General features: G+C 42.5%; 1 protein-coding gene across 1 annotated transcript; it reads right to left on the bottom strand.

The window, feature by feature from the left end:
* Positions 1-1,772: 1,772 nt before the first annotated feature.
* Positions 1,773-15,278, bottom strand: n4bp2 (NEDD4 binding protein 2). The gene is made up of 16 exons (XM_074695192.1): positions 14,814-15,278; positions 12,919-13,924; positions 12,297-12,421; positions 12,042-12,130; positions 11,817-11,893; positions 10,665-10,805; positions 7,956-10,453; positions 7,643-7,728; positions 6,189-6,234; positions 5,865-6,088; positions 5,651-5,775; positions 5,414-5,540; positions 5,144-5,320; positions 4,870-5,038; positions 3,049-3,172; positions 1,773-2,950 (listed from the first exon to the last, which is right to left on the bottom strand). Exons 1-16 carry the CDS (start codon positions 15,064-15,066, stop codon positions 2,905-2,907), a joined length of 5,313 nt encoding a protein of 1,770 aa, XP_074551293.1. The 5' UTR covers positions 15,067-15,278; the 3' UTR covers positions 1,773-2,904.
* Between the last annotated feature and the right edge of the window lie 456 nt (positions 15,279-15,734).

Here is a 15,734-nt window from a genome sequence, read left to right as displayed (position 1 = left end):
TTGTTAAAACACTCATTTAAAAGGCATTTCATTTTTGCATAAGGCAACATGACGTCTTCAAGTATTTTGATGTGCTCAAACTGGTATTTGAAAGACAGGCCCAATACCATAACACAAAGACATCCTCATATCACAGTGCTTGCACCACCATGCTTTGCTGTCCTCACAATGTTACTGCAGCTTAATATCAAAGTCCTTGGGTCATCTGGTAAACTGTCTGTGACCAGTAGACCCAAAAAGAACAATCTTGCTGTCACTAGTCCAAAATGTTGCACTGTTTCTCTTTTCTTGGGGAAATTGTGACCTCTCTAGGGTGACGTTTTTGTGATGGGACCAAGTGGCAACCTCTGGTCGAGGAATATGAGACAATGCGGAAGTGCTAAAATCTGCTGTTTCTCGAGTGTTCGCTTGAGGCTGGCTCCAGAAGTACCGGAAGTCACATACACACCAAGCCAAAAAAAGCTGTTTTCAAAGCAGAAATTAACCTATTTACAGCCTGGTTCAAAAAACGTCTCCTGTCTGGGTTGCTAATTTTACTACCGGCACCCACTGTACGGGGGGTGAATTTTTTTCTGACTCAGCCGTTTGGAGGATATTAAGAGCACGAGCTCCCCCAATAAGAGGCACAGCTGAGGGTTACGTGACCGACAGGCGCCCTATGGCTGTAGGTGAAGCCCTTGCCTCTACTAATATGGCCAATATAGCCAATGTGCTTCATTTACCGTTTCAGAAACAGACGGGTGACGTTGGCAAGACTACGTCCATGTTTTATACAGTCTATGAATGGGACTTTGCAGCAGTGGCAGAGTTTTTGAGGGACAGGGGCGAAGAAAAATAACAAGGCACACACAGCTCATTCTTGTCACTGAGGAGGGCACTTTTGTGTTTTTCCAACCAGGAGGGCACTATAGAGCACATTTTAACTCAAGAGAGCACTTTTGGCATCTGTTTTATTTCCAATGAAGGGACTCGAGCGCATGATGCAGTGAGACTCCAGTGCATGACCTTATCATGTTTTAGCCAGCCAGGCGTGTTTTTTCCACCCAAAAGGGCCCTCTGGTGCTTGTTTTAGCTCCAAAGAGGACACTGTAGCACATTTTTGCCCCCAAGAGGGCACTTTGGCATGTATTTTTTAATCAACTGGGCCACATTAGCTCCATCCCCTCTGTGGACACCACTGCTTTTCCAAGCTTGATGATAGCTTGGATAAAAAAATAAAATAAAATAAAAAAAATAAACTTCAAAAATTAAATACAAAAAGAAAATTATAAATGAAAAAAAAAGAAAGAAAACAAAAATAAACATAAAAGTAAACAAATATTATATATATATATATATATATATATATATATATATATATATATATATATATATATATATATATATATATATATATATATATATATATGTGTATATATATATATATATATATATATATATATATATATATATATATATATATATATATATATATATATATATATATTCTAAATTAGATATTTAAATATGTGTATTTGTTTTTATTTTGTCACTTTAATTCATTTATTTATTTTTAATTTTGGCAGTTCTGGTCCACCAGAGTTGAGGTGTAACTTTGGTAAATAAGTCTCAAAGTTTTTCTGCACTTAGAATTTCTTTTTGACGACTCCTTACGTCCAGGTACTCAAGTAATGGTTTCAAAGTAACGTGACATATAATCGATCTAAGATGACAAGAGAAGTATTTACAAATATCCACACACGAACAAAATTTAAACTGTTAATATTTGGGATTTTATTCCACAGTACAATATTCTCTGTAAAACAACTTGAACAAATGAATACAAAAATACAATCTTCTCTGTATAACTCATTTGTTCACAACAATATGTACAATCAATAAAATATTTTCCCCCAAAAATAAGATGTGAGAAATAACTGAAGCCATTTTAAGCCTACAAAAGTACTGTAGCAACCTGAGTGATGAAACAGCTACAAAAAGTGGCACCTTGGGTTTAAAAAAAAGCCACTGGAGATAAAAGACTGGCCATGAGAGAACAAGAAACACTTTAAAATCTTTACCTGAGTTTGAATGTTAAGCAGCAACACTCAGCTTGGCGTTAAGCTAAAGCAAATGACAGAAAGAAGCTGAGGCAGTGGTGAAGTCATAGGAGATCAATGATAAGTTCAAAGCAGGCAGATCAAACTGTTAATGCCCTTTTTGATCATCTGAAGAGAATAAACTTTCCACACGACATCAAAGAGCAAGAAATCCTCTAAAGGTTTTGGTTTTATACAAACATGTTATCACACAACAATAAATAATGTGATGGCACGCAATAAAACTATCAAATTGAGGCTAAGAATATGTTTTTTTATAACTTTAAACCTTTAATAACAACTTTCAGGTAGGCTCACGATTAGTAAAAGTTTAATAAAATCTACTTTCATGTTTGTCACATGACTTTAAATTACAAAATATCTTAATAAACCTTATTCAATGCACATTATTCAAAAAGAGGATCGGTGATTCTTTTTAAAAGGCACAATGGTAAATGTAAAAGTCCTTAGAATGCAGTGTTTTGAGTGTAAAAAGGCTCATGCATTTGAGCTTTATAGCTCAATATAAATACCTTAATTGTGTTTCATTTTGATGTAGTTATTCATCATAGATATATCATCTGAAACCAAAGATTTTATCGATATTCAGGCCAAGCTTACTTCCGACTATCGACTAACGAATGGGTAAAAAGGAGAAAAAATACGAGAAGAAAGCAAAACTCGCTGACAGAAAATGAGGAGGCTGAGTTTTTCATACAATGCATGGTGTAATGAGTATACTGTGGTTGTGTGAAGGGACAGACTGAGAGAGGTTTGTGCATGCGTGTGTGTTTTCTGCCACAGCAGCTTAAAATCCAGGCTCTTCTCACTTCAGAGAGACTAAGACGTGGCCTGTGTTTGGCTCCGTGAACCTGATGGATAGAGAGATAGGAAGAAAGGTGGGCGACAATGAACATGGCACGCATGTGTGTTAAGTGGTGCGTGAGTGTGTGTGAGTGTGTGTGTGTACCTGTAGTGCTTGCTGGTGAGGTAGTCTAAGACAGCGGGACGGATGCGGGCCACGCCCCCTTGGCTGTGGTTTCCTCTTCCTGTGATGATAGAGAGCTGAGGTTGACACAGACCCTGCTCACACTCTACACAGAAAGAGGCCAAAGAAGAACAAAAACCAGACACAGAAAACGGTTAACAGGAGCAGAGTGCGGGAACTTTGAGACACACAAACGCCTGAAAGCATGATCATTTGAACTCCTGTGAAGAACTTGGTGGTTCTAGCAACTTTGGAGTCTTCATGTAGAGAAAGCAGTACAGAATAAGACCCAGACCCAAACAATAGCCAGATCCTTTAATCCACACCTTATTCTACTTGTTTAAAATCACACATCAGTTGGAACGGCAGGGTTACACTGTAAGTGTGAGGCCTGTAGGTTCAGCACCTCAAAAACTTAAATCTACATGATTGCTTATGTCTTAATTCTAGCAAAACTGATTTTACAAGACTTATAGAGCCTCTTTCACTGACAAATCCAGAAAAATGTTGTGTTTCAAGTTGTCAAATACAAAACTGATGCCTGAATTACTTGTAAAATGTAAAAGAAAAATTGCCATTGTGCTAAGAAAATTGTAACTTTTTAGTTTTTGCATTAGTACATCTTTAAGAAAATTTCTTCTTAAATGATTTTTTTTTGTTTACTCTTTTCAAGCACTTTAGGGGTCATTTTTGAATTTTACAACTTGAAACGAGACATTTTCCTGGTCATGTCAGTGAATAAGGCAAATAATAAGTCCAGTAAAACCAGTCTTGCTAGAATAAAGACAAATGCTTGGATTTTAGTTCTTGCAATTCAGCTGAACTTTAACCCATAATCCAACAGGCCACAAACCCTGCTGTTCTGTTTGGTGTGTGTCAGACTCTGTTTCTCTGATGCAGTTATAAAACATACTTTTTAATGTTTCAACAACCTGAATTTCATTACGAAGGTGACATAAAACGTATACAATTAAGTGACAAGAAATTGAAAATAAACAAGCACAGCTGTGACATAAAACTGTACAACAGAGGAGCATTATTTTTTCATTTCCTGACTATTTTTTTTGTTTCATCTCAGGCTGATGTATCTTGCAGTAACTCTGCCAAATCACCACTTTCATTTCAGCCATGTCACAGAAACACTGAGGATATCTGTTACAGTTTAAGCATCCAGATTACTTTCTCATCCTCCAGCTTCATCAAACTCAGGCCCCGTTTACACGACGTTTTATCTGAAAACACCGAAACGCAGTGAAAAAAATCTGCCTTTACACGGAAACGCTGAGGGATTGAAAACGCTGTAGTTAGCATGCCAGGCCTGTAGAAGGCGCTTTAACTGTCTTGTCCAAAAGTCGCTTTTGGGAGATCTCCACTGAAGTAGAGTTGAGCCGGTCATCTTGTGTTTTGGCGAATACTAAGTCAAAAAGTGAAGCAACAGATGCACATTTTGTATAAAGACAATCAGCAGATACAGCAGATTGAGCAGCACAAGCACAACACGGTAGTTCGCGACGATCGTAACAACGGTACTGTTGGACTGTTGTATGCGCGCGCGCGAGGCGGAGTGTAACGTCAGCTTTTCCACTGAAAACGCAGGCTTACTGTTTATACGGCAACGGTGTCGGGAGCGTTTCAGAAAAATCCCCTCCAGGCCGTTTTCAAAAGTTTGCGTTTTAGGTCGGCTGAGACGCCGTTTCCGTGTAAACGCGAGGCTGAAACGCAACAAAACTTTTTGCGTTTCACCCATCGTCAAACCGTCGTCGTGTAAACGGCCCCTCAGTGTAAACATTTCAGATTAATCACCTGTGCTTTTGTCCTGTAAGACCTGGGCCAGATGCTTAAGGGCTTCATCTACGTGCAGCCCATGAAGATCCAGGATGTTCCTTGGTAGCAGTGATTTGTTGACTCTCTGAAAAATCTGGACGGCTGCACGGTGGTTGGCCTCACGCATCCGCTTGCCGTGCATGTGACCCTAAATTGAGGATGGCAAATATTAACTGTAGCTGCTCGTATGAAACAGAGAATCAAGGGAACAGCTGAACAGCCAAACGGCTCAAGATATTACACTCTTCCTCACCTGCTGAGCATAAAATGAAGCCACTTCTTTACGCCCCTGTTTGTAGGCTTCAGCAGCTTTGGCAAAATTCTCAAGCTGTCGTCTTCTCTGCAGGCTGGCCTCGGCCCTGAAGTCCTCATACTCTGGATCCTCTGTATCCTGGTAGTCAGGAACAGTAGACTCCGGCGGTTTCTGCCTCTGACAAGTTTAACAGAAAACAAAGAGAATCAGCCAATGAAGGATGGGTAATTTATTTATTTTGAGCTATCAGTCAGGTTGAGATGCAAATACCTTCTCTCTGTCTTTGCTGGCTGCTCTGTGGTGATCAGACCGAGGAACTTCTGGGGCAACCACTGTCTTGACTGGCTCCTCGGCAAGAAGAGAGCGAAGAAACAGCTCTGTCTCAGTCAGGCTGTAACTGCACAAAGATTTTCAAGAAATTGCATGAATAAATTCATCTGCTTTGTAACAAAACAACACGTCATTGTTGTAAATGTTAGCTGTCATGTGTAAAAGTTGTTTTCTCACTTGTGGTCTCTGAAGATGTCTTGAAGAAAATGGCGGTCTATCGTGGGGAAGAGGGAGAACAGTTGGTTTTCTTTCAACATGGTGGCTCCATCTCGTCGGTCCAGGTCTGCACGACTCAGTCTCGTCTAAAAGATGGAGGGGGGAGCAGGGTTTAGGATGTGGAGTCCAGAGGAGAACAAGCCATGAGCTCATTAAAAAAGTCTGTGTGACAAACCTTTTCAACGTTTTCCTGCAGAGCCTGCTCCTCCTTTATGATCTCCCTGAGAGAGACGAGTGGGCGGGACGCACTCCAGTGGTCCATGAACGGTATCTGACCCCTGTTTTCTGGATAGCCATCCTGTGTTATGGAGCCATCTGTACTGATCAGGAAACGTGCAGCCTGTGATGGGTCTCCTCGTCCTTGTTTGGCTCCTTGAGACTCACCCCAGTGTGCCGAACCTGATCATTCACAAACCAACATTCAGTGACTATGTTTCACAGTGTTAGTTTCTAATGAAAATCCAGGTCTTTTAGTTTGTGTTGACATGGGTAAACTTACTTTCCTGGAGCAGGTGAAAGGACAGAGCTGCTTGTCTCTGCTTCTCCTGGAGAAAAAAAAAAACAGAATTCCAGTTCAGTCAAGTTAGCTGAATCACACCAAAGTAACCAGAGTATAAGGGTAAAATTATAACAGCAAGAAAACACTGATGCTGATCACCAATGACTCCCAAGTTTGAAAACTGCTGTAACTTCTGACTTTGGCCACTAGGGGGGGAGCAGAAACAGGTTCTTAACTGTGCTGAATGAACAGCATCTGTGGGGCTGATATTTTGACTTTGTTCACAAACAGCTGTTTATTTTTCCATCACTGGGCTATGAAACAACTCTTTCATATGGTTTTAATTACCTTCGCCAAGGAGGTTATGTTTTCGGAGAGTTTGTCTATCTGTTTGTTTGTTTGTCTGTAAACAACATAACTCAAACTATCAAACAGATCTTCATAAAATTTTGAGGAAATGTCCAAAATGGGATAAGGGAGAACTGATTAAATTTGGGATCGTTTTCACCATATATGTATGTAACTCCACGATAAATGGTCTGATTGCTCTGCAAAACAATACAAGACAAGGTCACCATAATTTCTGACAGATGTAAAAGTACGATCCAGATCTATTCTGGATATTCTGGATACTAAGATCCAGAATATGAAATATGTACTGAGTCATCATAATTTTTAACACTGTCAGGTAACAAATTATTGTACAAACCTGCAACTAACACCAAATTATAGCAGACAGTCTGCTGAAAGGGAGTATAACATTAAAGTAGGACTCAAGTGTTGCGTGACAATCACAATATGTTTGGTGGAGGTCTGCGCTCTCTGAGTGCTTTTCTAGTTCTTTGTGCGACACATGAATGTAAAAAATCCACCCCACTCTATCTCTTCTTCTAAATTCTGTCTCTTCAGCTGCTAAATGCTCCACTTTGTTTACCCACTAATTACTCTCCAAGCTGTTTCATCTTTATGTTGAGTGTTTTTTCCAATCATCGTGTGATGTGGATATTATCTTTCCTAATAGAGCAGCTGAACATAAACAGTGAGTTTGTGGCAGGACAAAGGCCAAAAACAGCTACAAAGCTACCTAAAGGTGAGCCCAGTGTTCATTTGTGTAATCATAAGGGCCGCATGGTGATGCGGTGGTTAGCACTGTTGCTTCAAAGCAAGAAGGTTCGTAGTTTGATTCTCCAGCCAGTCAAGCACCTTTGCATGTTCTCCTCATGCATGAAAAAAATCTGTCCAGTTTCCTCCAACAGTCCAAAAACATGCTCACCAGGCAGATAAATCAATCTGAATTGTGTGAAGGTGTGAGTGTGCGTGTGAATGTTTAGCTGTCTCCATGCCATGTGATAAACTAGCAACATGTTCAGGGAGCAGTTTTCTTTGGCTCCTTGTTCCCAAAGACAGCTGAGTCAGGAAAAGTGGTGAAGATAAAACACCTGAAAAAAGCTCACCTGAATGGTTTCCTTCCACTTCTGGTGGATCAGCTTGGCCAGGTTCAGGTCCATTTGCACGTCGTAGTCGTCAGAGGAGCACAAACCTTAGTGTTGAGGAGCAGAGAGGACAGATACTGTCAAGTCAGATCTGAGCATGGATTCAACACAAGGAGTCTTGTTTTTATTGGAATAACAATTTATTTATGTTCAAATTTTTTTAACAGTGGACACATTTTAGGTGTCTGAGATCCAAAATGTCGCACGACAGTCTTGACAGAAGCATGCAGCATGCAGCTGAGACTCACTTTTTGAAGACTTGTGTTTTAGTTACCTGGATCGACTCCGACAGGACCGAACAGCTCAGTGAGTTGCAGAGCCAACTCAGTGGGTAGTTTGAGCTCCACACTCTTAATATCCAGGTGTTGTTTCCTTCTCCCCTCCCTAGAGCTCCTTTCAGATCTCTCCTTTTTCTCCTGTCTCTCCATCTCTTCCAGCTCTGCCTGCAGCAGCCGTTGGATCTCGTCCATGTTAGCCATCTCTTCATCAATCTCAACTCTTGACTCTTCAATTATTACGCCATCATCACAGCTAACACCCCATGCTCTGCCTTCAAGGTTCATGTCTGATGTCACTTTATTTTGCTCAGAGTCTCCTTCATTTTCCGCTGAAGGAAGACTTTGTTTTGTTTTAGGAGGTTCCTCTAGGGATGAAGTCGCATGATGATGATCTGATGCAGCCCCCACTGAGCCATCGGTTATCAGCTGAGTCCCTAAACCCTCAGGGTGTTGCTCATCCAACATATTTGTACATAACCCAGCTTCACCAACAGCTCCACACAGAATGGATATTTTCTGGTTTTCTTCAAACTCCTCCATTTCTCTCACACCATCGTCATCTTTGAAGAATCTTTCTCCAGAGTCCAGCAGCAGGTTGGTCGTCCATTCTAAGTCCTGATGGCATTTGTCGTAAAGATCCTCCAGTGTGTCAAAGCTTACCAATTTAAAGTGGCGGCTGAGAATGCGCAGACTCTCAAGGCGATCTTGATTTGGCTCAAACTCTTTTTCCTCCACCTGCGTGCCTTTCTCGTGCACCACACGGTAGGGCACATCCGTGAGGCCGGACGGGTGAACCGGAACCGCTGCCGAGGACACCCCAGGCACAAAGTGAGAAGAGTCTCCAGACAGGACGGTGATGTCACTGGGGAGGCTGGCGCTGGCGTCATCAGGTCCGTCTCTGTGATTGAGACGCCAAAGGAGGGCAAAGTCTTGTGCCTCTGTCTGGGATGAAGTGCCTGTTTCTCCCAGAAGAGGTGAAGAAGGCGGCTGTGGATGTACCTCAGGTTCAGACTCAATGGACACGTGTGTGTGAATGTTCATGCTGTCTGATTCAACATCTGTGTTCACACTGGTCTGACTGGTGTTGATACTTGTGGCTGTGGTGTCTGACCCCTCAGGAGTGTTGTGTGAAGCTGAGCAGTTCTGTGTAAAAGTGAGGGCTAGTTTACAGTGTTTGCCCGACCTTCGGCCCTGACGTTGCTTCCTCTCCTGACTGCCTCCATAAACGGAGCTGCCATCTGCGTCCACAGCGCCTTCACACACAGGACTCAGACTCACCTCACTGACATGACCTCCATCAGACTCAGCCCTGGCCTCTGAGCCGTTTTTATCAGCCTGAGCACCACATTCAGGTTCTGTAGCAACCTCACCTTGAGTTTTCTTGCTTCCCTCTTCATCTTTACAAATATTTGCCTCCACAGTTTGGGAGAAAACCAGTGAATCAGCAGCAGGAGCTGAGAGGGGATTTTGATAATCCTCAATTTCTGTTTTGTCATCATGATTCCCTCCTGTAAGACTACACCCATCAGTTACAGTTTTATGAGGCTGCTGAATATCAAATCTGGACTCACTACCTTTATAGGACTCAGCTCCTTTCCAGTCTAGCACACAGTCAGGTAATTCACTTATGACCCTGTTGTTATGTTGCTCTTTCTCCTCACTGTCAGATCTACTGCTATCTGACTCCTCAACCTCCTCTTTGGTAGATTCTTCCCCAGAGCTCAGGGAGACAGAAGAGGAGTGTGAAGAGCTGGTGTAGACAGCAGCTCCACCTGTCTGAATCAGATCAAGAAGCTTTTGAAATTCAGCCACTTTGGATCCTGACTTCCCTTTTGTTTTATTTTCCTCCTGAGACAAACCTTCTTCCTTAGAGTTTACATTTTTAACCCTCTCTCTTCTCCTGGCCTGCCGCTGCTGGAGGGACCCTTCACATGGCCAATCTCCCACAAAATCCAACATGTTCTGTGTTCCCTTGTCTGCCTCAGCCCCTTCTGTTCCCTTTCCCTCCATCTTTTCTTTCTCTGATTGGTTTGTATCTTTCACCAAATCGGCAGGCTCCAGCTTGTCGAATCCAGACCTCCTACTGGTTCTTTCCCTCCTCACTCTCTGTCCAATAGAGTCAGAAAAAGCCACAGGCACTTCTTCTTCCTCATGCTGATCTTGGCTCATCACTGATTCTACGATACAGTCAGGGATTCCCTGATCCACTGCAATATTCAGCTCGAGTTGGGCATCTAACTCAGAATCTAGGTCCCCTAGATCCATCTCATCATCCCCGTCTAGCATTTCAGAGTTTTCTGTTAGCGTTTGAGTAGTCTGGAGATTGAGGGACTCTTGAGGTTTGATGATGGCCCCTCCCAGCGATCCAAGGTCAGAACAACCGACAGATGAAACATCAGGGAGAGAAGAGAAGAGCTCTGAGTCCAATTTCTTACATCCCTCTGTTAATTTAGGCTGGCCCACAAGGTCAGGACGAGGCTGTGCAGAATCCAGCCTAAATAAACAAAAACACAGAAATAATGAATCCTTGATCAAGATTTGTACAATCTTTGGTTCTCTTTAAAGTCAGTATTGATATAGAGGTAGTATTTGTTGATCAACAACACCAGATGCGCGCACATTACAGCTGCTCTGGCTGCAGTGTTGGCCCAAAGCCTCACTAACACTTGATTCTTGTTTTTCATTTCACTCATCGGGCGACTCACTGTAAGTTTCTCTTCTCCTGAAGGATCTGCTGTTTGAACTCAGGCATCTGTGAGCCCATAATGGACTGGACTGTGACGAAGCGCTCATATCCAGTAAGCATGCGTCGGATTGTTTCCACTGGTACTTCATGTGTGGTACGTCTGCAAATATAAATATACAAACATCAAAAGATGCACAACTTCAAAATGATTTGGGTTTGTTCTGCTCTTTTTGTGCACAAAGTGTATCCAGCTTACATTTCAGGTTATACACTGCCCGGCCAAAAAAAAAAGGTCACATACTCTAATATTATGTTTGACCGCCTTAAGCTTTGATTATGGCACGCATTTGCTGTGACATTGTTTTGATAAGCTTCTGTAATGTCACAAGGTTTATTTCCATCCAGTGTTGCATTAATTTTTAAGATCTTGGGTTGATAATGGCAGAGTCTGACCACTGCAAAGCCTTCTCCAGCACATCCCAAGGATTCTCAGTGGGGTTAAGGTCTGGACTCTGTGGTGGCCAATCCATGTGTGGAAATAACGTCTCATGCTCCCTGAACCACTCTTTCACAATCTGAGCCCGATGAATCCTGACATTGTCATCTTGGAATATGGCCGAAAAAACCCATTGATGGAATAACCTGATCATTTAGTATCTTCAGGTAGTCAGCTGACCTCATTCTTTGAGCACAGACTGTTGCTGAACCTAGACCTGACCAACTGCAGCAACCCCAGATCATAGCACTGCCCCCACAGGCTTGGACAGTAGGCACTAGGCATGATGGGTGATCACTTCATCTGCCTCTCTTCTTACCCTGATGCACCCATCACTCTGGATCAGGGTAAATCTGGACTCATCAGACCACATGACCTTCTTCTAATGCTCCAGAGTCCAATCTTTATGCTCCCCAGCAAATTGAAGCCTTTTTTCCAGTTAGCCTCACTGATTGCTGACTGACAGCGGTCAGACTCTACCCTCGTCGATGCAAGATCTTGTTAAAAAATTAATGCAACACTGGATGGAAATAAATATTGTGACATTGCAGCTTATAGAAAAAATGCCACAATTAATGCATGCCGCATTCAGAGCTACAGGTAGTCCAATGAAATATCAGAGTGTGACCTTTTTTTAGCCAAGCAGCGTATGTTAAGAGCTGTTATTTCCCTCACCTCTGCAGTTCTCTGGGTTTGTTCTTCCACCAAGTGTCTGGCTCTCTAAACAACACCTTGTATCCATGTTTCAGTGCCTGTGACAGACAAGGGGAAAACAATACACAGTATTAAAAAAACACTATTTATCACTTTATTCTCCAAAGTTATTAGTGTTGCAGCAGAACAAGAAAGCAATGAGGGATATGCTTTCATTCTTGATGTATAACTGACACGCTGACTGACCAGAGACACGTAGGGTTTCATCTCCCAGCCCTGCATGTTGGTGTTGTCAATGATGATGGGGTTTGCCCTCGCTTCAAAAGCCTCTTTGGCTGTTAAAAGAAAATATGCAAGAGAAAAACAATTAGTTGCCCATATGTATATTTTTATACAACACTTTCTTAAAGGAAACAGTGGCAATCAATCACACTGATACAATCTTGGGTTTTATTTGCTGATGCATCACTTTTTATCAGCACTGAGCAGGTAATGGTTTACCTCGTCTATGGTTCCACTCATGGGCCTCCCCGAGGGCTGTGGGGTCAAAGTGATATCTCCCGTGACGAGTGAAAAAGTCATCAGTGCTTAATCGAACTCCTCCTGGGTTATGATTGACCAAGTCTCTGTATATAAGCGCACGTACACACAAACACACCAAACAGATAAAGAAACACTTAAAGTGATGTAACACATGCTACTTCTGCTTTTGTATAAAAATCCACAGCTCCTGAGTAACAGCACTACTTTAACTTTAACTATCTGACCAAAGCAAACAACACACACCTTAGCAGTGACACATTCATGATTTCAAAAATGTTTTTTTAACCACACAGAAGTTGCAAAAATATGAATATCAGCCCAGGCAATATCTGCTGTGCTTCACAAACCCGTGACCACACATCCACATTAAATACTCTGTTTGAAGTTTCTATTTCAGAGGTTTTTTTAATTATCCAGGTGTTTTCTGGAAACCCTTTAACTGTATTTGAATTAAAAGTGAAAGAATGAAATGTTTAATAGTTATGTAAAGGCATTCCTACGGTTTCTTGGGTTGATAAAAACAAAAATATGAATCAAGCCATAAGGAACATCAGTGCCTAAGTCTCTGTTCGGCTAATACCTTGCCAGAGTTGACTTTCCAGACCCTGGAGCCCCACGCAGCAGCACAAGGACCTTTCCCTCCAGTCGCAGCCTGCTATGCTGAACAGGAGGGTGAGGAGCAGCAGGCTGGGACCAGGACTTTGGAATAGTAGCAAATGGTTTGAGAGGTGCTTGACTGATGGGGCCCTGTCCCAGCCATGGAGAGGGATGTCTGGGTAGGCTTTGCCAGCTGGATGGTGTTTGAGCCACAGGGGTAATGAAAGCTGGCCCCTGGTTTCCATGGAAATGGGGGGAAAACTCTGGTGCCTCCAAGTTCCAGGGTGATGGCATGTAACTGAGCTGAGCCGGATTAGACGGGTTCACCTTAGATCTGGCCCCGCCAACAACTGCATTAGAGGGCATGACCTTGCCCATGTCTGAGGAAGCTTCGGCTGAGTCTTGCTTCTTATACACCTGGAAGGCTGAGGGGCGACCTGATGCTGCCAGGTCCAAAGGAGGTTTTGGCGCGTCCACAGATGTCTCTGCCAACAGATGTGTTAAATCCCCCACAGGCTTCTGCTCTTTGGTGACCTCATCTTCCCAAGTGCTGAGCTGGTCGAGAGGAGATGAAGCTCCAGAAATACTCTCCACGTGGCCACCCACTGGGCCTTGCTGCTGGACAGGGGGGCCTCTAGATCCAGGCTGCAGGCTGGACTGAAGCAGCTCTGGGAGGTCCTGCTGAGGTGGCAGAGGAGGGAAAGAAGATATATACTGGCTGCTGTGGTGCTCTGCACTATTGTTTGGCTTTGTGGTTAGTGTTTCTAGTTCCTGATCAACAAGCAGGTCCAACTCTTCTGTCAGGAGGGTAGGAGAAGAGAGAGGCTGTGAGGGTCCAGACAAGTCTGGATCTGGTCTAGGCTCAAGAGGGTGCTGTGAGCTGAGCAGGGCTGCAGCAGTGAGCTCAAAGCCAGAGACAGGAGAGGGTATGGGTGCTGCGACTTCGGCAGCCACGGAGAGCTCCAAGAGAGAGTCCATTGCATTTTCGACTAAAGCCAAAACAGAGAAACAGAGAACATAAACTAAGAATTCAGTGTTTCATATCTTAAACGCAACAGAAACAAAAATGTAACACAAAAACAATGATGGTGCCGATTATTTTAATGATTAAACTAAAAATAAATACTGATCACACATTGTCATTTCACTGATACTGATACTGAAACCAAAAGTGAAGAACACCATATAATTCACACCATCACACTGACAGTGAAGCTACTTCTGTGATACTATTGGTTGTTTAAGAGTTTCGGGCACAAAAACACAGCTGTCTAATATTTAATAGTTTTAACTCTATACCTTTATACAATTGGAGGAAAAGGTATGTGAACCCTATGGAAGTACCTGGATTTCTGCATAAATGGGTCATAAAATGTAAGCTAATCTTAATCTAAATCACTACAATGGACAAACAGTCTTCTTTAACTCATACCAAACAAATAATTACATTTTTGACCTCTGAAATGCCAACGTTTGTTGAAACATCTATTTCAACTGTTGGTTGAGTTGCAGGGTAGCTCCATGTAGCCCAGTGACAGCTAGAGAGCAGCTGTTTTCAACTAAACGGGTATGTTGTAGGTGTTGTTGTCTAGTTTGTACAGTCCATGGTTATTTGGTGAGCTCCTCGTACTGTATCTGCATAGACAGGACTGAAAGTCACCTGGCGGTAAAGCACTGACTATAATTGTAAACAGGCCCAACAGGTGGTAAACTAAGGAATGTGAGGTGCGTTAGTTTCATAATACACATTAATTCAGCACTGAAAAAGAACTTTATCATAAATGCTAGGAGCTAACTGGCTAGCACAAACACACCTATCAGCATTAACCGAGGTCCCACTGTGGGTTCGTCAACTGAGCGTGAATGTTTTGACGTTACCTTTGAAATCACACTCGGCCAGCACGATGTAAATAACTTCAGGGTCCAGGTGTGAAAACACATCCTGCATGCTTCTGACGATGTTCTCCTTGTCTGAGCTGGAGAGCGAGGTGCTGGGTGTAAAGTTGTTCGCCATTGACCCGTCAAATCCCTGAAGAACTCGGTTGTCTGTGTTGTAGCTGAAGCTCCCTCCCTCTGGCGGCCCGCCGGGAACTCTGGCCGGGCTTTGGCCGTTCTTCTTTCTCCGAGGCATTCAGGGGCCGAGCAGGAGCAGCCGTTGGCTCTCATCAGCAGCCGCACCGAGCTAGGTCAGTAGCTCAGGAGCTCCAGAAACGTAGCCCGGATCCGAAGACATGCTAAAATGTGTTTAGTATGGTAACTAGAGTGAAGTAACTTGAGTTAACAATGCCTAACGCATGGGTTGATGATACAAACAGTACACGGTGAGCGTGTAGGCACACCGGAAATCAGGTCAGGAATTTCAAAATAAGAGTTTCTATGGTCCCTATTTGGATTTAGGTACAATTCTTGGAAAGTGCCTGAACTGCTTGGTGAATCAACAAAGGTTTTAATGAAACTGTAAATCAAGCATCAAAAAGTTCCCATTTCTCATTTATCATATCAACCAATAAAACTGATTTTGACAATATTTTAAAGGAATATTTTGTATCACAGAGATGTCCTTCAAATATTATTTAAGTTCTTTACGAAGAGAAGGGAAGAGAAGAGAGAAGAGAGGACTATTGAACCCAGGGGGATGAGTATACAAAAAAAAAAAAAAAAAAAAAAAACAGTGCAATTAGATAGAATTTTCCAATAAGAGTATAATTATAACTGATGATAAGTATAATTGATGAACATAAATTAAAAAAAAAAATAGGTGAGTTAAAGGTTACCCTCATAGCCAAGGCATGACCATTG

This window comes from Halichoeres trimaculatus, unplaced genomic scaffold, assembly GCF_033239565.1.
Source record: "Halichoeres trimaculatus isolate MK-OKI-2021-1 unplaced genomic scaffold, fHalTri1.1 fHalTri1_scaffold_2, whole genome shotgun sequence".
NCBI classification, from domain to species: domain Eukaryota; kingdom Metazoa; phylum Chordata; class Actinopteri; order Labriformes; family Labridae; genus Halichoeres; species Halichoeres trimaculatus.
Note: the sequence above shows the minus strand (reverse complement) of the source record. Positions and strands in the feature narration are given on the sequence as shown.